The 25,639-nt window shown below is 38.7% G+C and overlaps 1 protein-coding gene and 1 non-coding gene across 2 annotated transcripts; one reads left to right on the forward strand and one right to left on the reverse strand.

The window, feature by feature from the left end:
- The first annotated feature begins 2,395 nt into the window (after positions 1–2,395).
- LOC130962935 (uncharacterized) lies at positions 2,396–3,130 on the forward strand. The gene has a single exon (XM_057889092.1). The coding sequence runs from the start codon at positions 2,396–2,398 to the stop codon at positions 3,128–3,130; it is 735 nt and encodes a 244-aa protein (XP_057745075.1).
- A 10,151-nt stretch (positions 3,131–13,281) lies between these two features.
- LOC130964518 (small nucleolar RNA R71) lies at positions 13,282–13,385 on the reverse strand. Its single transcript, XR_009080608.1, has one exon. It is a non-coding gene; the product is annotated as a small nucleolar RNA R71 (small nucleolar RNA).
- Between the last annotated feature and the right edge of the window lie 12,254 nt (positions 13,386–25,639).

The following is a 25,639-nucleotide window of genomic DNA, read 5'->3' on the forward strand; positions in this document are numbered from 1 at the left end:
AGAGAAATGGTTTGAGTTAAGATGTTGTAAAAGTAAAAGCTGTAGAGTTTGTATAGCATGATTGAACAGAGAAAGAAAGAGGTACAGCATAAGAATGTGAAAGCAATGATGAATAATGAGAATGTTAATGAATGATGATAATGAGAATGATTATGTAAGAATCTTCTGCAAAGAGGCAGTCAGATAGATGGTGGTACGACCACTGAGAACGCTTTCCTGGGATACCTTGCTATAATGCTTTGCTGTAAGACAGAGGTTGCTTACAGAGGTATCAAGATGAATGTGCTCCTGTAAGACAGAGGTTGCTTACAGTGAGTGTGTTGTTGCTCCTATAAGACAGAGGTTGCTTACAGTGAGTATGTTGTTGCTCCTGTAAGACAGAAGTTGCTTACAGTGAGTCTGTTGGGCGTATATCGGCTAATAAGTTTCGTCCTGCAAGACAAAGGTTGCTTGCAGTGGATACCCTGCAAGATAAAGGTTGCTTGCAGTGGATATTGCCAACAGGAAGGCCTTATCCAGACAGAGGTTGCTGGGTAACGTCGGGAGCGGGTATGTAACCGACAGATGAGCTCATTACCTGCACTAGGGCTAGACATGCATCATACTTGGTTGTGCATTTTCTCTATTATGATTGTTGCATGAATGTATGCTTTCTTTGTTTGTATTCTATTCTCTGTGTTTGTGTCTGTGTTTTACTTTCTTGTATTCTTCTGTTTGTGATCTTTTTCTGTTTTTTCTATTTTCTCTATTTATCTGTCTTCTGTTTACTACTTCTCTTTATTCTACTGTTAGTCTGCTAAACAACACAAAATTAATGAACGTAACTAATAACCCCGGCCCTACTAAGAACTCCCCAGTTCTTACCCCTTCTCTCTCCCTTTCCCCTCCAGATGGAAGCATGAGTACCCTTCCGTAATTCGCTAATGACCGTTCGTAAAGAGAATTCCGCTCTAGGTAGTCTTCTGAGTCTAGGGTGAATCTCTTTATCTATGTATATGTATATACTGTGAGACCAGCCAACGTCTGCCCCCCGTTCGTATGCGCACTTTAACCTGAATCCTGTGTACGAGACTCCCGTTGTGTGGCTACTTGATGAGGTACCAGAGGGACGTCCTATGGCAATGTCTGATCGTGCAGAGGAATAGCAGATGATGTCCTACCTTTGGTGACGTTCACTTGACTTGAGTTTTGAAGACTTAGAATGTACTTTCCCTCGCTTTAGTAGTTTAGAGGGACTAGGCGAGTATAGAGTCTAGGCTAGCCTGGGTGCCAGCTTAGGGACTTCTTGAACAGGTCAGGACCTGGGATGTTGTATATATATATATGTATATAGATATTATTTAGCTATATCTAGGGGTGTTCTAACTAAAAGTCTATACTCTAATAAAGGCTGGATCACTGAATCTTGTTAGCTGCTTGTGATGTATTTATGTGTGGTTGTTTATAACTGTTTTATCTGTTATTATTTGTGAATTGATTATAAATGATTATGTTTATTAATCCAAACGTTTTCAAAAAAAAATACACCTCGCAAATTAATTACGCTTTTAACAATGAATCAGGCTCATATGATAAATAATAGATAATAACTAGGAAGACAAATTGGTAGCGCTCAGTTTTCGGTGTGTCCTAGGCGTACTGAAAATTGGGTCGTTACAATTTTGGTATCAGAGCAGTTCGTTCCCAATAGAGCCTGGGGAGTGGACTGACTATGCTTCATTGCATACTCTGTTGTGTGTCTCATGCTTATAGGATATCTATGTGATATGTGTTGCATGATTGTCTCTGTGTTTTTATTCTGGGAATGTTCACACTTGACTTGAAGTGTTAAGACTGATCACCTTAATAACGATTGTTTGGTGTGAACAGGACTACAATGAGACCACGGAGATGGAGTGCGCGGGAAGGAACCCCTAGTGATAACCGAAAGAGAGAACAGGAAACCTTTATGGCTACGATGAACATTGTAGCTGAGGCAGTGCGTGAGGCTGCGATGGTTGCTGCTAGGGCTGTTGAGCATCTGGGAGTGAGAAATGAAAACCGAAATAAAAACGGTGAGGATAATGGAAACAACAAGGCTGATTCAACGCATCTTGATAAACCCATGACCCTTGCTACTTTTTTGAAAGTAAATCCACCTAAGTTCAAAGGTACACTCGTTGCGACTGATGCTGACAACTGGTTTCGAGGTATCGAGCGATCACTACGAGCACAGCATGTTCCGGAAGGTCAACACGTGGAGTTCGCTACTTATATGCTGGAAGGAGAAGCTGAGCATTAGTGGCAGGGGATACAGCAACTGTTGCGACAAGATGAAGGTGATATCCCTTGGGATACTTTTAAGGACGAATTTTATAAGAAGTATTTTTCGAGGGCAGCTCGTGATGCTAAGGAGATGGAACTTATGCAACTGAAACAGGGTAACACAACTGTTGCAGAATATGCCCGTAAGTTTGATGACTTGTGCCGTTTCTCCAAGATTTGTCAAGGAAATCCTGCTGACTTTGAAGAATGGAAGTGTTTGAAGTTCGAAGGGGGCCTTCGTGAGGATCTGATGAGTTCAGTAGTTCCATTAGAGATACGAAATTTTGCTGAACTGGTGAATAAAAGTAAACTAGTGGAAGAATGTTCGAAAAAGGTGGCGATAGCTCGAGCAGATCGTAGGGAAGCCTTAGGAAGAAATTTTATTCAATATCTAGCCCCTCAAGGTCGTAACTTTAAGTTCAATGGTCAGTTCGATCGCCAAAATAGGAATCAACGAAATGGTAACTTTCTCGCTCGTAACAATGGCAACTACGACAACAATAATCTGGGAGAGGAAGAAGGAGGTCAATCTCAGCAAACTCAGGATATTTCAGTATGCTCAAGGTGTGGGAAGGATCATGGTAATAGAGCTTGTAGATATGGGACACACACTTGTTTCTCTTGCGGAGAGTATGGACATATCTCGAGGAATTGCCCAAAAAGCTTTGTTCGAAATCCAGCTAGGCCACAACAACAAGGAAGGGTTTTTACCGTAACTGCTGGCAACACTAATGCATATAATTCTTCCACTCGAGGTGAGTACCACCCTATGGTTTTGTTTGTGTTAGATAATACTATAACTTCTTATGCGCATGTTAAATTTTGAGGGCAAAATTTTCTTTAAGGAGGGTAGAATGTAACAACCCCGATTTTCGAGTACGCGGATCTTTTCTACAGGCACGAATTTCTCCGGAAGATCAGTAAAGGGAACACCTCTGCTGTATCATCAAGCATCTCAATCCTCATTGTCATTATGACATCTTTAAGCCAAAACCTCTTTTGAGGCAAGCTCGACAACGCGGCCACGGAGAACCTAGTTTTTGAACCGTATCGGTTAGGAGTTTTGATTCTAGTTTTCGTAAATAGGCTCAGTTTGACGAACCGGACTCGATTCATGAGAGAAGAAAGATAATAGTATAATATTATCATTATATTAGTATTATAAGTTGCTTGAAAGATATTATAAGGTTACCTGGTCTGTTTTAGTTAAAAACAGGAAATCGGTTTAACCAGGTTTACGGTTTACTGGTGTAGCTTAGCACCAGCACTCTCTGATGACTTTAGCAATGCTAAGGGCTCATCATACATGTTTTATTCTCATAATAAATATGTTACTAGTTTCATTTATGCTAGTAGCTCAGAAAATAATTTTTAGAGATATTTTTACAAGTGTTCCGATACACCTAGTTTTAGTTGTTATACACCTGAGATATTTTAATATTATTTTAATCCACCTCCAAGCCAACCAATCACAACTCACCCTACACCCCCAAAACCCCCAAGACTGCCTCATTTTCTCATTGTGGCCGAAAATAACCAAGAGAAAAAGGAGAGAAAGTTCTTGGTTCATAAATCTTCAAAGCTTGATTTCTTCTGAACTAAAACTCAAATCAAAACTCCGATTTCACCAAAATGATCCTCTCTTCTTTCTCTACATAACCATATAACATATCAAGGCTGGAAATAAGGTGAGATGGCTGTCTCCCTCCCTCTTCAATTCGGTTTTCAAGGAAACCCATGTAAACATGTGTTTTCTTGATGTTTTTCCTTAGGAATCATGCTTAACTTGACTTGAGGGCCAAGAAACGTGAATTTCCAGTAAGTCTAAGGTGAGATATCTCTTCCTAACATACTGAGTGAGATTTGGTCAGTTGAGAGTTTTTGGATTTAAAGTTGTTCTTGATGTGATTTAGGAGGAAAAAGTGCTTAAGGACCACCTGAAAGTTTGATTGAATTAGGAGCAGCAAAACCAGGTAGGGTGTCACGAAATTAATCTTGATTATTTGTGTTTGAGATGTGTGAATTTTGTATTATTTGGTTGTGCTAAAAATTGGTTGCATATATGATTGATTCTTGGTGAAAATTTGGTGAAATTCTGATGAAATTTGATGAAATTTAAGCTTTAAAGTTCATGTTCTTGGGCAGCTGGGAAAAACGAAACCCTAAGCTTAAATTGAGGTTCAATTTGTGTTGAAATCATGTAGAAAAGATGGGGTTTTAGTGGCTGCTAATTTATTATGAATTATAGTAAAAATCGGTTGCTGAAAAGACTGAAAAACGGGTAAAAACAGAGAAAGAATCTGAAGAATTTATGAAGAACATGAAGAACAGGCCTTAGATCTTAAAAAGGGCAAGGAAGTAAAATTTTTGGTGTTTTAGGGGTTGTCTGGTAATTTCTGAAAGTTAGGGTGGTAAAAGTAGAAATATTAAAAGTTACGGGTGGTAAAAAGTGAATTTTAAAGGTTAAAGGTTAAAGTAAAGTTAATTTTCGAAAATATATTAATAAAATAATAAATAATAATAAAATATTAAATAATAATATTTAATTAAAAATAATATTTTAATAGAAATAATAAAATAATGCAGAAAAGACAGTTTTCTGTAAAAGTTTTAGAAAGACAACTTTAAGTGCAGAATCTCATAATTACCTTCATAAAACACTTAGGGAGTGGTAAGAACATATTAGTGAGGCAAAGATAAAGGAAAGATAAAAGGTTGAAGACAAGATAAAAATCGAAGAAAAAGTCTGTAAGGTTTTAATGACAGAAAAACAGATAGAATTAGTGAACGAATAAGGGCAACATAGTTAGTCCTTGAGTTGCGACTAGGGTTAAGTATTATATGAAAAGTTAAACTGTTTCAGTATAGACTTAATGAACCTATACTTGGGACAGGCTAACTATTCATACCGAAATTTACATAAGCTTTAAATACATATGTTAAGCAGAGAAATCAGAGCAGAGTAAAGAAACACAGAGAACAGAGTAACCGGAGCATGATAAAGGGATACAGAGAAAAGAGTAATCAGAGCAAAGTAAAAAGACAAAGAGAAAAGAGTAATGTGACAAAGAGAAATGGTTTGAGTTAAGATGTTGTAAAAGTAAAAGCTGTAGAGTTTGTATAGCATGATTGAACAGAGAAAGAAAGAGGTACAGCATAAGAATGTGAAAGCAATGATGAATAATGAGAATGTTAATGAATGATGATAATGAGAATGATTATGTAAGAATCTGCTGCAGAGAGGCAGTCAGATAGATGGTGGTACGACCACTGAGAACGCTTTCCTAGGATACCTTGCTATAATGCTTTGCTGTAAGACAGAGGTTGCTTACAGAGGTATCAAGATGAATGTGCTCCTGTAAGACAGAGGTTGCTTACAGTGAGTGTGTTGTTGCTCCTGTAGGACAGAGGTTGCTTACAGTGAGTATGTTGTTGCTCCTGTAAGACAGAGGTTGCTTACAGTTAGTCTGTTGGGCGTATATCGACTAATAAGTTTTGCCCTGCAAGACAAAGGTTGCTTGCAGTGGATACCCTGCAAGACAAAGGTTGCTTGCAGTTGATATTGCCAACAGGAAGGCCTTATCCAGACAGAGGTTGCTGGGTAACGTCGGGAGCGGGTATGTAACCGACAGATGAGCTCATTACCTGCACTAGAGCTAGACATGCATCATACTTGGTTGTGCATTTTCTCTATTATGATTGTTGCATGAATGTATGCTTTCTTTGTTTGTATTCTATTCTCTGTGTTTGTGTCTGTGTTTTACTTTCTTGTATTCTTCTGTTCGTGATCTTTTTCTGTTTTCTCTATTTATCTGTCTTCTGTTTACTACTTCTCTATATTCTGCTATTAGTCTGCTAAACAACACAAAATTAATGAACGTAACTAATAACCCCGGCCCTACTAAGAACTCCCCAGTTCTTACCCCTTCTCTCTCCCTTCCCCCTCTAGATGGAAGCATGAGTACCCTTCCGTAGTTCGCTGATGACCGTTCGTAAAGAGAATTCCGCTCTAGGTAGTCTTCTGAGTCTAGGGTGAATCTCTTTATCTATGTATATGTATATACTGTGAGACCAGCCAACGTCTGCACCCCGTTCGTATGCGCACTTTAACCTGAATCCTGTGTACGAGACTCCCGTTGTGTGGCTACTTGATGAGGTACTAGAGGGACGTCCTACGGCAATGTCTGATCGTGCAGAGGAATAGCATATGATGTCCTACCTTTGGTGACGTTCACTTGACTTGAGTTTTGAAGACTTAGAACGTACTTTCCCTCGCTTTAGTAGTTTAGAGGGACTAGGCGAGTATAGAGTCTAGGCTAGCCTGGGTGCCAGCTTAGGGACTTCTTGAACAGGTCAGGACCTGGGATGTTGTATATATATATATATGTATATAGATATTATTTAGCTATATCTAGGGGTGTTCTAACTAAAAGTCTATACTCTAATAAAGGCTGGATCACTGAATCTTGTTAGCTGCTTGTGATGTATTTATGTGTGGTTGTTTATAACTGTTTTATCTGTTATTATTTGTGAATTGATTATAAATGATTATGTTTATTAATCCAAACGTTTTCAAAAAAAAATACACCTCGCAAATTAATTACGCTTTTAACAATGAATCAGGCTCACATGATAAATAATAGATAATAACTAGGAAGACAAATTGGTAGCGTTCAGTTTCCGGTGTGTTCTAGGCGTACTGAAAATTGGGTTGTTACATGAGTAGCATAGATCAAGCATCAACAGCCTAGATGTATTATTAGTCGTGAGAAACTAACAATAACGTTTGTATTGACAATTATATTTAATTAATAAAATAGTAAAGGAAATTTGTGAAAAGCAAGCATTGAATAGTAGAATAGAATAATGTAGAAAAGTACATGATGCCATACAGACTTTTTCACAAACACATAGCAAGCATGGTAAATAAGTCATTTGAAAGTATTAAATTAAACATGCAAGCAACCTTTTAAAAAGTTATATAATTGTCAAACAATTCTTTGAATCATCCACAAGCAAAATAAATAAATTTCTAATACCAGTGAAAATAATGCAATGAATGAAACTATGCAAATAAATTTAAAAAAATAGAATGAAGGTGAAAAAGAATGAGAAGTGAAAGAAATAAAGTAAGAAAGAAAGAGGAAAAGATGGAAGAAATTAGGATTAGAAAAGAAAAGATAAGATAATTGGTACTGATCTGGATAAGCTGTGCGTCGCATGTGATGCGGACGCATGAGTGACGCGGTCGCGTGGTGTGCGATAAGGTCAGGTGACACGGACGCGTGGATCACGCGATCGCGAGACCTGATTTGTGCGATTGGCGCGAGGGCAGCCTCGCAGTCGCGCAACTCGCTGTTCGAAATTCTTTTTGCCAATTCTTAGGGTGACGCGGTCGCGTGGGTGACACGATCGCGTGAATGGCCTTATTTCCAATATGACGCGGACGCGTGGGTGACACGTTCGCGTGGTAGGGCTTGTGCTGCTAGCATCATTCCAGCCCCGCTCCATCATAACTTTCTGCCTTGCACCCTCTACGTTGATTTTACAGAGCCACGCGTTCACGTAGGTGATGTGGGCGTGTGGGAGGTATTTTTCGCAACTGACACGGACGCGTCAGTGACGCGGTCGCGTGGCGCAATTTGTGCCAAAGGCACGCCTACAGCCACGCTTTCGTGTGACTCTCTGTTCACTTTTCTTTTCTTCCAAACGCACTTGTGACGCAGTCGCGTCAACGACACTGTCACGTCGCGTGCAAAATTTTTTTTTTTCGAATAAGATGCAAATGCAGATGCAATGAATGTTATGCAAAATTCCAGGCTCAATCAAAACTCAAAAACATACTAAAATTTAAACTGAAAAAGGAACGATCATACCATGGTGGGTTGTCTCCCACCTAGCACTTTTAGTTAAAGTCCGTAAGTTGGACATTCTGGTGAGCTCCTTGTTATGGTGGCTTGTGCTTGTACTGATCTAGAAATTTCCACCAGTGTTTAGAATTCCAGTAGCCTCCGGGATCCCAAACTAGGCACAGAAAGTCTTCAAGTAAGTTAAAGCAAGTGACAAGGCCCCAAGAGTATTGATTTCTAGATTGAATTCCGGAGTCCCAAACCTTGCTTTTGCACCCGTCTTCTTGTTGATCATTAGTGTTCCAACCGGGTGGCAGGCAATCTGAATTCTCACTAAAGCGGCCAAACAACTTCCTAGACCCATTCAGTTGAGCTTTACACCAACCTTTGCGTTTAAATTTTGAGCACACAACCATGTTGAACCTTGCAGGATAAATCTTGTCACTGACCATCTTCTTCTTACTCTTAATGCCACGGAGAGCTCTAAGTTGACCATCCGTCTCCAGTAGCCCATATTTAAGTGGAATTAGAAAGCTAAGGGATATGAATTTTACCCACTTGAATGTTGTGAAGGATGATGGCAACTTAGGGGGAGGTGTTTCTAATGAACGTGCAGGCTCCACTTCCTTGTGCTCTTCTTTGACATCTTCCACCTCTTTGCAATCTTCTTCAATATCAACCTCTTCCTTTTAGTGGATTTCTTCCGATTCAATTTCTTTTTCATTTTGCACCAAGGGCATGGGAGGTTGTGCTTCTTCTTCTTTAAACTCCATATCAAGTCCAATGGGAGAGGATTCAAATGTAGATAAGAATTCATTAATGATTGAATCCATCTCTTGATCATCTCCTTCAAAGTCTTCAACTATGATATGCTTTGGAGGTTGTACATCCTCCTCAATATCAGCTTCAAACGTCTTTGAAGGATGCTCTATAACTTGACTTTCCCATGGAGGTTCAGCATCTCCTAAGTCTTCAACCACTGCCTTCTCTTCTTTTTCAATAATTCTGGCTTCCTCCACTTGTTCCAATATCAAATCGTGCTGCTCACTATCCACCGGAGTGCCCAATTTCTCCTTCCTGCTACATTCTTCAGTAGATTTCCCACATGAAACCATGGGGGTTCTTTGAATGTCCGAACGTCGGAAAGGTAATCGATTTCTTGCTTGATCCAGGTATTTAAGTATGAAATCGTATTCATCCTCGATGATTTTCTTTTCAACTATTTCTTCACCTTCAAGCACAAAATCCTCCTTGTCGTCTTTTGATGAGCGGATAATTTATACGCTTTTTGGCATTGTTTTTAGGTAGTTTTTAGTAAGTTCAAGCTACTTTTAGGGATGTTTTCATTAGTTTTTATGTTAAATTCACATTTCTGGACTTTACTATGAGTTTGTGTGTTTTTCTGTGATTTCAGGTAATTTCTGGCTGAAATTGAGGGACTTGAGCAAAACTCTGAAAATGGCTGACAAAAGGACTGCTGATGCTGTTGGAATCTGACCTCCCTAAACTCGAAATAGCTTTTCTGGAGCTACAGAACTCCAAATGGCGCGCTCTCAACGACGTTAGAAAATAGACATCCAGAGCTTTCCAGAAATATATAATAGTCCATACTTTATTTGGAAATTGACGACGTAACTTGGCGTTGAACGCCAAGTACATGCTGCTGTCTGGAGTTAAACGCCAGAAACACGTCATGATCTGGAGTTGAACGCCCAAGACACGTTATAACTTGGAGTTCAACTCCAATAAACGCCTCAGCTCGTGGATAGATCAAGCTCAGCCCAAGCATACACCAAGTGGGCCCCGGAAGTGGATTTATGCATCAATTACTTACTCATGTAAACCCTAGTAGCTAGTTTAGTATAAATAAGACTTTTTACTAGTGTATTAGTCGTCTTTTGACCACGTTTCATCTTTGGTCTCAGTTTTATTTTATTCTTCATCTTAGGAGGCTATTGATCACGTTTTAGGGGGCTGGCCATTCGGCCATGCCTGAACCTTTCACTTATGTATTTTCAACGGTGGAGTTTCTGCACACCATAGATTAAGGGTGTGGAGCTCTGCTGTACCTCAAGTTTCAATACAATTACTATTACTTTCTATTCAATTCTCTTTTATTCTTATTCCAATATATACGTTGCACAACACTTTGATGAATGTGATTATCCGTGACACTCATCATCATTCTCACCTATGAACGCGCGTGACTGACAACCACTTCCGTTCTATCTTAGGCCGGACGCATATCTCTTAGATTCCCCAACAGAATCTTCGTGGTATAAGTTAGATAGATGGCGGCATTCATGGGGATCCGAAAAGTCTAACCTTGTCTGTGGTATTCCGAGTAGGATCCTGGGAATCCGGAAAGTCTAACCTTGTCTGTGGTATTCCGAGTAGGATTCCGGTATTGAATGACTATGACGAGCTTCAAACTCCTGAAGGCTGGGCGTTAGTGACAGACGCAAAAGAATCAATGGATTCTACTCCAACCTGATTGAGAACCGACAGATGATTAGCCATGCTGTGACAGAGCATTTGGACCATTTTCACTGAGAGGATGGGATGTAGCTATCAACAAAGGTGATGCCTCCAGACGATTAGCCGTGCAGTGACAGCGCATAGGACCATTTTCCCGAGAGGATTAAAAGTAGCCATTGATGATGGTGATGCCCTACATACAGCTTGCCATGGAAAGGAGTAAGAAGGATTGGATGAAAGCAATAAGAAAGTAGAGATTCGAAAGGATTCCAGCATCTCCACACGCCTATCTGAAATTCCCACTATTGATTTACATAAGTATTTCTATCCCTTATTGTTTTCTATTTATTATTAATTATTTGAAAATCCATAAACCAATTTAATCTGCCTAACTGAGATTTACAAGGTGACCATAGCTTGCTTCATACCAACAATCTCTGTGGGATCGACCCTTACTCACGTAAGGTATTACTTGGATGACCCAGTACACTTGCTGGTTAAGTTAACCGGAGTTGTGAGCTTTTCTAACAGTACCTGGAACTCTTTGATCACAATTTCGTCCACCAAGTTTTTGGCGCCGTTGCCGGGGATTGTTCGAGTATGGACAACTGACGGTTCATCTTGTTGCTCAGATTAGGTAATTTTCTTTTCAAAAACTTTTTCAAAATTTTTTCTTTTCTTTTTTCGTTTTTTTCCAAAATTATTTTCGAAAAAAATTAATAAAAATCCAAAAAAATTAATAAATCATAAAAAACCAAAAATATTTTGTGTTTCTTGTTTGAGTCTTGAGTCAATTTTTAAGTTTGGTGTCAATTGCATGCTTTAAAAATTTTTCTTGCATTTTTCGAAAATTCCATGCATTCATAGTGTTCTTCATGATCTTCAAGATGTTCTTGATAAGTCCTCTTGTTTGATCTTGATGTTTTCTTGTTTTGTGTTGTTTGTTGTTTTTCATATGCATTTTTCGTTTGTTAGAGTCCATGCATTAAAGATTTCTAAGTTTGGTGTTTTGCATGTTTTCTTTGATCAAAAATTTTTCAAAAATATGTTCTTGATGTTCATCATGATCTTCAAAGTGTTCTTGGTGTTCATCTTGACATTCATAGTGTTCTTGTATGCATCTTGTGTTTTGATCCAAAATTTTCATGTTTTGGGTCATGTTTGTGTTTTTCTCTCTCATAATTAAAAATTCAAAAATAAAAAAAATATCTTTTCCTTATTCTTCTCCAAATTTTCGAAAATTTGAGTTGACTTAGTCAAAAATTTTTAAAATTGGTTGTTTCTTATGAGTCAAGTCAAATTTTCAATTTTAAAAATCTTATCTTTTCAAAATCTTTTTCAAAAATCATATCTTTTTCATTTTTTTTCTTATTTTCAAAAATTTTAAAAATTATTTTTCAAAATCTTTTTCTTATCTTTTATATCATATTTTCGAAAATATGCTAACAATTAATGTGATTGATTCAAAAATTTGAAGTTTGTTACTTTCTTGTTAAGAAAGGTTCAATCTTTAAGTTCTAGAATCTTATCTTGTAGTTTCTTGTTAGTTAAGTCATTTTAAAAATTAAATCTTAGTTTAAAAAATCTTTTTCTTAAAATTTTTATCTTATCTTTTTATCTTATCCTTTTCAAAATTTTATCTTTTTCAAAATTTGATTTTAAAAATATCTTATCTAACTTCTTATCTTCTTATCTTTTTCAAATTTGATTTTAATAACTTTTTCAACTAACTATTTGACTTTTTGTTTGTTTCTTATCTTTTCAAAATCAACTAACTACTTTTCCCTCTTAATTTTCGAAAATATCTCATCTCCTTTTCAAAAATTCTTTTTAATTAATTAATTGTTTCAAATTTTAATTTTAATTTTATTTCTTCCTTTAATTTTTGAAATTACTAACACATTTTTTAAAAATTATTTTTGAATTTCTCTCCCCCTCATCTCTTTCTATTTTATTTATTTACTAACATTTCTCTTCACCTCCCCTATCCTTACTCTTTATACAGACTATTCATTCTTCTTCACTCTTCTCCCCTTTCTTTTTCTACTAACATAAAGGAATCTCTATACTGTGACATAGAGGATTCCTCTTCTTTTCTTGTTTTCTTCTCTTTCATATGAGCAGGAACAGGGAAAAAGGCACTCTTGTTGAAATTGATCTTGAACCTGAAATGACTCTGAAAAGGAAACTAAGAGAAACTAAATTACAACAATCCAGAGACAACCTTTCAAAAATTTTCAAACAAGAGAAGGAGATGGCAGCCGAAAATAATAATAATGCAAGAAGAATGCTTGGTGACTTCACAAAGCCAACGTCCAAATTTGATGGAAGAAGCATCTCCATTCCTGCCATTGGAGCCAATAATTTTGAGCTTAAACCTCAACTAGTTGCTTTAATGCAACAAAACTGCAAGTTTTATGGACTTCCATCTGAAGATCCTTATCAGTTTTTAACTGAGTTCTTGCAGATCTGTGAGACTGTAAAGACGAATGGAGTTGATCCTGAAGTCTACAGACTCATGCTTTTCCCTTTTGCTGTAAGAGACAGAGCTAGAATATGGTTGGATTCACAACCTAAGGATAGCCTGGACTCCTGGGATAAGCTGGTCACTGCCTTTTTGGATAAATTCTTTCCTCCTCAAAAGCTAAGCAAGTTGAGAGTGGATGTTCAAACCTTCAAACAAAAAGATGGTGAATCCCTCTATGAAGCTTGGGAAAGATACAAGCAGCTGACCAAAAGATGTCCATCTGACATGTTTTCAGAATAGACCATATTAGATATATTCTATTATGGTCTATCTGAATTTTCGAAAATGTCACTGGACCATTCTGCAGGTGGATCTATTCACCTAAAGAAAATGCCTGAAGAGGCTCAGGAACTCATTGATATGGTTGCAAACAACCAATTCATGTATACTTCTGAGAGGAATTCCGTGAATAATGGGATACCTCAGAAGAAAGGAGTTCTTGAAATTGATGCTCTGAATGCCATATTGGCTCAGAACAAAGTGTTGACTCAACAGGTCAACATGATCTCTCAAAATCTGAATGGATGGCAACATGCATCCAACAGTACTAAAGAGGCAGCTTCTGAAGAAGCTTATGATCCTGAGAACCCTGCCATGGCAGAGGTTAATTACATGGGTGAACTTTATGGAAACACCTATAACTCATCATGGAGAAATCATCCAAATTTCTCATGGAAGGATCAACAAAAGCCTCAACAAGGCTTTAACAATGGTGGACGCAATAGGCTGAGCAATGGCAAGCCTTTCCCATCATCTTCTCAACAACAGACAGAGAATTCTGAACAAAACACTTCTAATTTAGCCAATCTAGTCTCTGATCTGTCAAAGGCCACTTTCAGTTTCATGAGTGAAACAAGATCCTCCATCAGAAATCTGGAGGCACAAGTGGGCCAGCTGAGTAAGAAAGTCATTGAAACTCCTCCCAGTATTCTCCCAAGCAATACATAAGAGAATCCAAAAGGAGAGTGCAAGGCCATTGATATAATCAATATGGCCGAATGCACAAGGAAGGAGGAGGACGAAAATCCTAGTGAGGAAAACCTCCTGGGACGTCCCTCAAGCAAGAAGGAATTTCCTATTAAGGATTCAAAGGAATCTGAGGCTCATACAGAGACCATAGAGATTCCATTAAATCTCCTTCTGCCATTCATGAGCTCTGAAGACTATTCTTCCTCTGAAGAGGATGAAGATGTGACTGGAGAGCAAGTTGCTCAATATTTAGGAGCTATCATGAAGCTGAATGCCAAGTTATTTGGTAATGAGACTTGGGAAAGTGAACCGCCCTTGCTCATTAGTGAACTGGATACCTGGATTCAGCAAATTTTACCTCAAAAGAAACAAGATCCTGGCAAGTTTTTGATACCTTGTACCATAGGCACCATGACCTTTGCAAAAGCTCTGTGTGATCTGGGGTCAGGGATAAATCTTATGCCACTCTCTGTAATGGAGACGCTGGGGATCATTGAGGTACAACCTGCCCTGTTCTCATTACAATTGGTAGACAAGTCATTAAGACAAGCTTATGGATTAGTAGAGGACGTGCTAGTAAAGGTTGAAGGCCTTTACATCCCTGCTGATTTCATAATCTTAGACACTAGGAAGGAAGAGGATGATTGCATCATCCTTGGAAGACCTTTTCTAGCCACAGCAGGAGCTGTGATAGATGTCAACAGAGGTGAATTAGTCCTTCAATTGAATGAGGACTACCTTGTGTTTAAGGCACAGGGCCATCCCTCTGTGACAAAAGAGAGTAAGCATGAAGAGCTTCTCTCAGTTCAGAGTCAAGAAGAGCCCCCACAGTCAAATTCTAAGTTTGGTGTTGGGAGGCCACAACCAAACTCTAAGTTTGGTGTTGGGAGGCCACAACCAAACTCTAAGTTTGGTGTTAAGACCCCATATCCAAACTCTAAGTTTGGTGTTGGGACTATACAACATTGACCTGATCACCTTGTGACTCCATGAGAGCCACTGTCAAGCTATTGACATTAAAGAAGCGCTTGTTGGGAGGCAACCCAATTTTATTTATCTAATTTTTATTTTATTTTATTTTATTGTTATTTTGTGTCTTATTAGGTACATGATCATGAGGAGTCACGAAAAAAATATAAAAATTAAAAACAGAATCAAAAACAGCAGAAGAAAAATCACACCCTGGAGGAAGCACAGGCTGGCGTTCAACGCCAGTAAGAAGCATCTGGCTGGCGTTCAATGCCAGAACAAAGCATGAATCTAGCGCTGAACGCCAGAAACAAGCAACATTCTGGCGCTGAACGCCAGGAATGTGCCTAGAGGAAAAGCTGGCACTGAACGCCAGTAACGAGCATGAAACTGGCGTTCAACGCCAGAAACATGCTTTACATGGGCGTTGAACGCCCAGAACGTGCACCACTCGGAGTTTAAACGCCAGAATGGTGTGCAAAGGCATTTTACATGCCTATTTGGTGCAGGGATGGAATTCCTTGACACCTCAGGATCTGTGGACCCCACAGGATCACCTCAGAATCTGTGGACCCCACAGGATCCCCACCTACTATATTCCCACCTTACCTCCTAATCCTATTTTACTCTTCCCCATGTCACACTTCCCAAAAACCCTTCACCAATCACCTCAATCTCTCTTCCCAATCACCTATTCACCACTCACATCCATCCACTCTTCCCCAAAAACCCCACCTACCTTCAAAATTCAAAAACATTTTCCCACCCAATCCCACCCTAAATGGCCGAACCTACCCTCTCCCCTTTCCCTATATATACCCTTCCATTCTACTTCATTTTCACACAACACAACCCCCTCTTCCATACTTTGGCCGAACCTACACTTCCCCTTCTCCTCCATATCCTCTTCTTCTTCTCTTCTCTTCTTTCTTCTCTTGCTCGAGGACGAGCAATATTTTAAGTTTGGTGTGGTAAAAGCATAAGCTTTTTGTTTTTCCATTACCATCAATGGCACCTAAGGCCGGAGAATCCTCTAGAAAAAGAAAAGGAAAGACAAAAGCTTCCACCTCCGAGTCATGGGAGATGGAAAGATTCATCTCCAAGAGCCATCAAGACCACTTCTATGATGTTGTGGCAAAGAAGAAGGTGATCCCTGAGGTCCCTTTCAAGCTCAAGAAAAATGAGTATCCGGAGATCCGACATAAAATCCGAAGAAGAGGTTGGGAAGTCCTAACCAACCCCATGCAACAAGTCGGAATCTTAATGGTTCAAGAGTTCTATGCCAATGCATGGATCACTAGGAACCATGATCAAAGTATGAACCCGAGTCCAAAGAATTACCTCACAATGGTTCGGGGGAAATACTTAGATTTTAGTCCGGAAAATGTGAGGTTGGCATTCCACTTGCCCATGATGCAAGGAGATGAACGCCCCTACACTAGAAGGGTCAACTTTAATCAAAGGTTGGACCAAGTCCTTATGGACATATGTGTGGAAGGAGCTCAATGGAAGAGAGACTCCAAAGGCAAGCCAGTCCAACTAAGAAGACTGGACCTCAAGCCTGTAGCTAGAGGATGGTTGGAGTTCATTCAACGCTCCATCATTCCCACTAGCAACCGATCTGAAGTTACTGTGGATCGGGCCATCATGATTCATAGCATCATGATTGGAGAGGAAGTAGAAGTTCATGAAGTCATCTCCAATGAAATCTACAAAATAGCCGAAAAGCCCTCCACCATGGCAAGGCTATCTTTTCCTCACCTTATTTGCCATCTATGTTACTCAGCTGGAGTTATCATAGAAGGAGACATCTCCATTGAAGAGGATAAGCCCATCACCAAGAAGAGGATGGAGCAAGCAAGAGAGACCCTTCACGGTTCTCAAGAGATGCATGAGGAAGCTCATCATCAAGAAATCCCTGAGATGCCTCAAGGGATGCACTTTCCTCCCAACAACTATTGGGAACAACTCAACACTTCCTTAGAAGATTTGAGCCACAATGTGGAACAATTAAGGGTGGAACATCATGAGCACTCCATCATTCTCCAAGAAATAAGAGAAGATCAAAGAGCAATGAGGGAGGAGCAACAAAGGCAAGGAAGGGACATAGAAGAGCTTAAGGACATTGTTGGTCCTTTAAGAAGAAGACGCCACTAAAGGTGGATTCATTCCTTGTTCTTATTTTCTTTCTGTTTTTCGGTTTTTATGTTGTGTGTTTATCTATGTTTTGTGTCTCTACTTCATGATCATTAGTGTTTAGTAACTATGTCTTAAAGTTATGAATAAATTCCATGAATCCTTCACCTCTCTTAAATGAAAAATGTTTTAATTCAAAAGAACAAGAAGTACATGAATTTCGAATTTATCCTTGAATTTAATTTAATTATATTGATGTGGTGACAATACTTTTTGTTTTCTGAATGAATGCTTAAACAGTGTATAATTTTTTATCTTGTTATTTATGAATGTTAAAACTGTTGGCTCTTGAAAGAATGATGAACAAAGAAAAATGTTATTGATGATCTGAAAAATCATGAAATTGATTCTTGAAGCAAGAAAAAGCAGTGAATAGCAAAAGTTTGCGAAAAAAAATTGGCGAAAAAAATATTTAGAAAGAAAAAGAAAAAGCAAGCAGAAAAAGCCAATAGCCCTTAAAACCAAAAGGCAAGGGTAAAAAGGATCCAAGGCTTTGAGCATCAATGGATAGGAGGGCCCAAGGAAATAAAATCCAGGCCTAAGCGGCTAAATCAAGCTGTCCCTAACCATGTGCTTGTGTCATGAAGGTCCAAGTGAAAAGCTTGAGACTGAGTGGTTAAAGTCGTGATCCAAAGCAAAAAGAGTGTGCTTAAGAGCTCTAGACACCACTAACTGGGGACTCTAGCAAAGCTGGGTCACAATCTGAAAAGGTTCACCCAGTTATGTGTCTGTGGCATTTATGTATCCGGTGGTAATACTGGAAAACAAAGTGCTTAGGGCCACGGCCAAGACTCATAAGTAGCTGTGTTCAAGAATCAACATGCTTAACTAGGAAAGTCAATAACACTATCCGAAATTCTAAGTTCCTAGAGAAGCCAATCATTCTAAACTTCAAAGGAAAAAGTGAGATGCCAAAACTGTTCAGAAGCAAAAAGCTACAAGTCCCGCTCATCTAATTAGAATTAATATTCATTGATATTTTGAAATTTATAGTATATTCTCTTCTTTTTATCCTATTTGATTTTCAGTTGCTTGGGGACAAGCAACAATTTAAGTTTGGTGTTGTGATGAGCGGATAATTTATACGCTTTTTGGCATTATTTTTAGGTAGTTTTTAGTAAGTTCAAGCTACTTTTAGGGATGTTTTCATTAGTTTTTATGTTAAATTCACATTTCTGGACTTTACTATGAGTTTGTGTGTTTTTCTGTGATTTCAGGTAATTTCTTGCTGAAATTGAGGGACTTGAGCAAAACTCTGAAAAAGGGTGACAAAAGGACTGCTGATGCTGTTGGAATCTGACCTCCCTGCACTCGAAATGGATTTTCTGGAGCTACAGAACTTCAAACGGCGTGCTCTCAACGGCGTTGGAAAGTAGACATTCAGAGCTTTCCAGCAATATATAATAGTCCATACTTTATTCGAAAATTGACGATGTAACTTTGCGTTGAACGCCAAGTACATGCTGCTGTCTGGAGTTAAACGCCAGAAACACGTCATGATCCGGAGTTGAACGCCCAAAACACGTTATAACTTGGAGTTCAACTCCAATAAACGCCTCAGCTCGTGGATAGATCAAGCTCAGCCCAAGCATACACCAAGTGGGCCCCGGAAGTGGATTTATGCATCAATTACTTACTCATGTAAACCCTAGTAGCTAGTTTAGTATAAATAAGACTTTTTACTAGTGTATTAGTCGTCTTTTGACCACGTTTCATCTTTGGTCTCAGTTTTATTTTATTCTTCATCTTAGGAGGCTATTGATCACGTTTTAGGGGGCTGGCCATTCGGCCATGCCTGAACCTTTCACTTATGTATTTTCAACGGTGGAGTTTCTGCACACCATAGATTAAGGGTGTGGAGCTCTGCTGTACCTCAAGTTTCAATACAATTACTATTACTTTCTATTCAATTTTCTTTTATTCTTATTCCAAGATATACGTTGCACAACACTTTGATGAATGTGATGATCCGTGACACTCATCATCATTCTCATCTATGAACGTGCGTGACTGACAACCACTTCCGTTCTATCTTAGGCCGGACGCATATCTCTTAGATTCCCCAACAGAATCTTCGTGGTATAAGCTAGATAGATGGCGGCATTCATGGGGATCCGGAAAGTCTAACCTTGTCTGTGGTATTCCGAGTAGGATCCTGGGAATCCGAAAAGTCTAACCTTGTCTGTGGTATTCCGAGTAAGATTCCGGTATTGAATGACTGTGACGAGCTTCAAACTCCTGAAGGCTGGGCGTTAGTGACAGATGCAAAAGAATCAATGGATTCTACTCCAACCTGATTGAGAACCGACAGATGATTAGCCGTACTGTGACGGAGCATTTGGACCATTTTCACTGAGAGGATGGGATGTAGCTATCAACAAAGGTGATGCCTCCAGATGATTAGTCGTGCAGTGACAGCGCATAGGACCATTTTCCCGAGAGGATTAAAAGTAGCCATTGATGATGGTGATGCCCTACATACAGCTTGCCATGAAAAGGAGTAAGAAGGATTGGATGAAAGCAATAAGAAAGTAGAGATTCGAAAGGATTCCAGCATCTCCACACGCCTACTGAAATTCCCATTATTGATTTACATAAGTATTTCTATCCCTTTTTATTTTCTATTTATTATTAATTATTCGAAAATCCATAAACCAATTTAATCTGCCTAACTTAGATTTACAAGGTGACCATAGCTTGCTTCATACCAACAATCTCTGTGGGATCGACCCTTACTCACGTAAGGTATTACTTGGATGACCCAGTACACTTGCTGGTTAAGTTGAACGGAGTTATGAGCTTCTCTAACAATGCTTGGAACTCTTTGATCACAATTTCGTCCACCATCTTTTTTCACTAGTTCTTCAATCGCGCTGTCAACTTCAAGGGTCTCTACTACCTTCACCTTTAGTGCCTCCTCTAGCTCCTTATGAAGTATGGATTCGCGAAGATGATCCTCTCTCTCTTGTTCCATGTCAATTGTATCAGTGGGATCATGTTGCTCTTGGATTGATGGATGTTGGTGCTCTTCCACGGATGGTGGTGATGGGATGGGTGGATCATTATGTGGTTGAGATGGAAGTGCATTGGAGCTTGAGGGTTGAATATTGGGTGTAGAGAGTTGGCCCAAGTGGGATATAAGTGCTTGAAGAGTAGAGGCGAGACTAGTGATAGAGGCAAGTTTGCTTTCCATGGAGGTTTGGGGTGGATATGAGGGTTCATTTGTTGGGAGAAAAGGTTCATAACACGGAAGTGGTTCCTCTTGATAAGGATATGGAGATGGTGTATATTGAGGTGGTGGTTCTGGGTATGGTTCATATGGTGGTTGGTGTGGTGAATGAGAATTGGGGTCATATGGAGGTGAATAGTGGAAAGGGGCTTGTGAGTGTGGTGGTTCAAAGTTATGTTGTGAGGATGGTCTCTGAGCATACGGTGGGGCTTGTTGGTAGCTACTAGGCAGTCCACCATATCTATCAGCTTGGTATGCATTGTAGGATGGTCTTTGTCTGTGATATCTAGGAGGGTGTTGTTGCCTAAAGGGTTGATCAGATCCTCTTGGCTTCGTCCATCTTTGATTGCTTTGACCTTGATGCATATTCATGTTATAGCTTCCATTCCTTGCAACAAAATTAGAACTAGACTCAAAGAAAGAGGGGTGAGAATTCATAATAGCTGTCAGAAATAAGGGGGAAAAAGAAGAAACAAATAAACAAGTAAAAGAAAAAAAATTTTGAAAAATATTTACAATAACCAATAATAAGACACACGTTTGTAATTCCCCGGCAATGGCGCCATTTTGAAGAACTGAAGATTGATGGTTTAGAAGTTATCGTAAACTCTCGTTGTAAGTATAGTTACTAAACTAAGCAATCAACCTTTCTTACAAACGTTGTGGTTGTCACAAGTAACAAACCCCTTTAAAATTGATAACAGAGTATTTAAACCTCGGGTCGTCTTCTCAAGGAATTGTAGGGAGGTATGACTTATTATTGGCTATGAAAAAAAAGTAAAATTTTGGGGGTTTTGAGAATGAGGAACAAGTATGATAAATGATAAGCGAAATAAATAAATAACTATAAAATAAACTCTTGGCAAGATATGAAAATTCGGAAGTCCTATCCTAGTTACTCCTATAAGAATGGAAGTTAATCCCACTTAGTTAACCTTTGCGTAAGCAAGGGAAAGTCCAGTGAACCAATTGGTTAGAATTCCCAAGTCCTAGCTAACTCCTAAGGAAGGACTAGAGTTAGTGGAATTCAAATTAATCAGCCGACATAACAATCAATCATGAATAGTTGATAACTCAAGAGCTTCCAGTTAATCAATTAAAGCCAATAATATAAAAAGCTAAATTAAAATCATAAATATCTGGAATACCTCAAATAACATACATTCAAAGCAATAAAATCTAACATGGACAATATTCATAAGTCAAATGGGCAACACAAATCAGATACAAATGAAAGCATCAGAGTAAATAAAAGTAGAAGAGAAACATAAATTATTGAACCTGGTATGAAGAAGAAAAATTGGGAGTTGAAATAATAAAAATTCCTAATTTCTAAAAATCTAAAAATCCTAATCCTAATCCTAAGAGAGAGGAGAGAACCTCTCTCACTAAAAACTACATCTAAAACTAAAATTATGAATTATGAAAGCCTTCTTATGAATGGATGCATTCCCCCACTTTATAGCCTCTAATCTGTGTTCTCTGGGCTGAAAACTGGGTCAGAAACAGCCCAGAAGTCGTTGATTGTGAAATCTGGCCCGTACAGGTCGCGGCAAAGTGACGCGGAGGCGTCGTCCACGCGTCCGCGCGGATTGAAGTTCGCATATGCGACGCGTCCGTGTGGAGCGCGTGTTTGCGTCGCCTATATGTATGGCCACTATAGCAAATTATATATCAAATCGAAGCCCCGGACGTTAGCTTTCCAATACAAGTGGAACCGCATCATTTGGATCTCTGTAGCTCAAGTTATGATCATTTTAGTGCGAGAGGGTCAGGATAACAGCTTTGCAGTTCCTTCAACTTCTTGTATTCCTTCCACTTTTGCATGCTTCCTTTCCATCCTCTAAGCTATTTTTGCCCTGTAATCCTTGAAATCACTTAACACACATATCAAGGCATCGAATGATAATAAGAGAGGATTTAAAATTAACTAATTTAAGACCAAAGAAACATGCTTTCAATCATAGCACAAAATCAGGAAGGAGAATATAAAACCACGCAAATCATATGAATAAGTGGGCAAAGGCTTGATAAAAACCACTCAATTGAGCACAAGATAAACCATAAAATAGTGGTTTATCAGAACGCCAGCTAGGGGGTCCTCATTAGGCGTTTGTACACTGGTCTCTGCTTTTGATCTTTGTTGATGAAACTGATTTATGGCATAAAAGATTATGTCATATGAGTAAGAAATGAATGAATATGTTATCCAAGAGGAATCTTTTATCTTGTTGCAAAGTTGCTTTGCAAAGTGCAACCATTACTTTGCTAGAAAACAAAATAGAGTTTCTTTTAAGAGTCATCCACCTTCAAGGAAGCCGAAAATACTTGACTTGGTGCATTTTGATGTATGTAGGTTGATGAAGATAAGAACACTTAGACGGTCTATCTATTTTGTAACCTTTATTGATGACCATTCTAGGAAATTATGGGTTTACACTTTGAAGACCAAAGATCAAGTTTTGAATGTGTTCAAGAAATTTCAAGTTTCTGTTGAAAGAGAAACTGGGAAGAAGTTAAAATGCATTTGTACTAACAATGGTGGTGAGTACTCAGGTCCATTTGATGCTTATTGCAAAATGCATGGTATAAGACATCAAAAGACTCCTCCAAATACTCCTCAGCTGAATGGCTTGGCTAAAAGGATGAACATAACTTTAGTTGAAAGAGTTAGGTGCTTATTGTCACAATCTGGATTGGCAAAATCTTTTTGGGGTGAAGCTTTGAGCACTGTTGTTCATGTCTTGAACCGGACACCATGTGTTCCCTTGCAATTTGAAGTGCTAGAGAATGTATGATCAGGAAAAGATGTTTCTTATGAACATTTAAGTGTCTTTGGATGTAAAGCTTTTGTTCATATTCCCAAAGATGAGAGATCTAAGCTTGTTGTAAAGACTAGGCAGTATATTTTTATTGGCTATGGCATGGATGAGTTTGGTTATAGGTTTTATGATCCTGTTAGCAAGAAGGTGATTCGGAGTAGAGATGTTGTCTTTATTGAAGACCAAACATTGAAGGATGTTGATAATGCGGAGAAGCCAATGGTTCAGCCTAGTGATGATTTTCACTTGGATATTACTCCATCTATGCCTTGGTCGAAGATGGTAGAGTTGAAGCTCAAAATAATGAGCATGATATAAGTGCAGGTGAAGATGGAACAATTGATCTGATACTTGATGAAGTTGGTGATGATGATCAAGATGAACAACCAACTTTAGAAATTCTTGCAAATGCACTTAGAAGGTCTACAAGAGAGAGGAAGCCTTCGTCAAAGTATTCTCTACATGAGTTTGTTTTGTTGACTGATGGAAGAGAACCTAAATGTTTCAGAGAGGCTGTTGAAGATGAAAGCAAAGCTCAATAGCTTGAAGCTATGCAAGAAGAAATGAATTCCTTGCTTGAGAATGATACCTATGAGTTGGTGAAGCTACCTAAGGGTATGAGAGTTTTGAAGAACAAATGGGTATTTAGAATCAAGAATGAAGAACACAATTCTAAGCCTCGGTATAAGGCTAGATTGGTTGTTAGAGACTTTAGCTAGAGAAAAGGTGTTGATTATGATGAGATTTTTTGTCCTGTTGTGAGGATGTCATCCATTCATGCTGTGCTTGGATTAGCAGCTTCTCTTGATCTGGAGATTGAGCAAATAGATGTGAAGATAACTTTTTTTCACGGTAATTTGGATAAAGAAATCTACATGGAGCAACCAGAGGGCTTTGTTGTTAAAGGAAAGGAAGATTTTGTGTGTAAACTTAAGAAGAGTCTTTATGGGTTGAAGCAAGCTCTAAGACATTGGTACAAGAAGTTTGAATCTGTTATGGGGGAGCATGGTTACCATAAGACAACTTGAGATCATTGTGTATTTGTGCAAAATTTCTAATGGTGATTTTATCATTCTTTTGCTTTATGTGGAAGATATTTTGATTATGGACAAGAATGCTTTGAGGATTAATGTGTTGAAGAAATAGTCGAGCAAGTTCTTTGCTCTGAAGGACTTGGGTCCTGCCAAATAGATTTTGGGCATGACTATTACTCATTATAGAGATTCCAAAAAGCTTTATTTGTCACAGGAGAAGTACATAAGAAGATGCTTTAAAATTTTGGCATGAATGATGCCAAATGTGTTGCTAGTTCTTTTGCTCCTCATTTTAAATTGAGCACCAAGCAGTGTCCAACCACTGATGAAGAGAAACAAGCAATGGATGAAATTTTTTATGCCTCAGCTGTTGGAAGCTTGACGTATGCTATGGTGTGTACTAGACCAGATATTGCTCATGCAGTTGGTATTGTGAGTCATTTTCCCTCTAATCCAGGTAAAGAACATTGAAATGCTATTAAATGGATTATGAGATATCTCAAAGGTACAACTAACTTGAGTTTGATTTTTGGTGGTGAGAAACCTTTGCTAGTTGGCTATACTGATGCAGACATGGTAGGAGATATTGATTCTCGAAAGTCTACTTCATATTATTTAGTCAAGTTTGCAGGGGGAGCTATTTCATGGCAGTCAAGACTACAGAAATGTGTTCCACTTTCTACAACAGAGGTAGAGTTTATTGCAACAACTGAAGCATGTAAAGAGTTGTTGTGGATGAAGAAGTTTCTTGTAGCGGTTGGCTTCAAGCAAGACTGTTATGTATTGTTGTGTGATAGTCAAAGTGCTACTCATCTTGCCAAGAATTCTACTTTTCATGCAAGATCTAAACATATTGATGTTAGGTATCACTGGTTACAGAATTTGTTAGACTCCAAGTTATTAGAACTAGAAAGTTCATACTGATGACAACGGTGCTGATATGATAGCAAAAGCATTGTCAAGAGATAAGCTTGAAACTTGTTGTTTGATTGTCGGAATGGCGATGGCCTCCACCTAGTCGAGAAGGGGGAGATTTGTCAGACTTTTCTCTCTCCTTTTTGAGGCTCAAGCCCAACTTTTTTGGGGTGTATTCTTGCACCCTTGTGTCTATACCTTAATCATATTTTTGGGGTCACTGAAAGGTAAAGAGTGTAGCCATCAAAGTGAGACAGAAGAGGAAAAACAGAATTCCCTTTTTTATGCAAAGTAGTAAATTTCAAATAGCAGTTTCTTATTTGTTTACCATTGGATCTTTTTGAAAT

The sequence above is a fragment of the Arachis stenosperma genome, chromosome 2, assembly GCF_014773155.1.
Source record: "Arachis stenosperma cultivar V10309 chromosome 2, arast.V10309.gnm1.PFL2, whole genome shotgun sequence".
Classification (NCBI taxonomy): domain Eukaryota; kingdom Viridiplantae; phylum Streptophyta; class Magnoliopsida; order Fabales; family Fabaceae; genus Arachis; species Arachis stenosperma.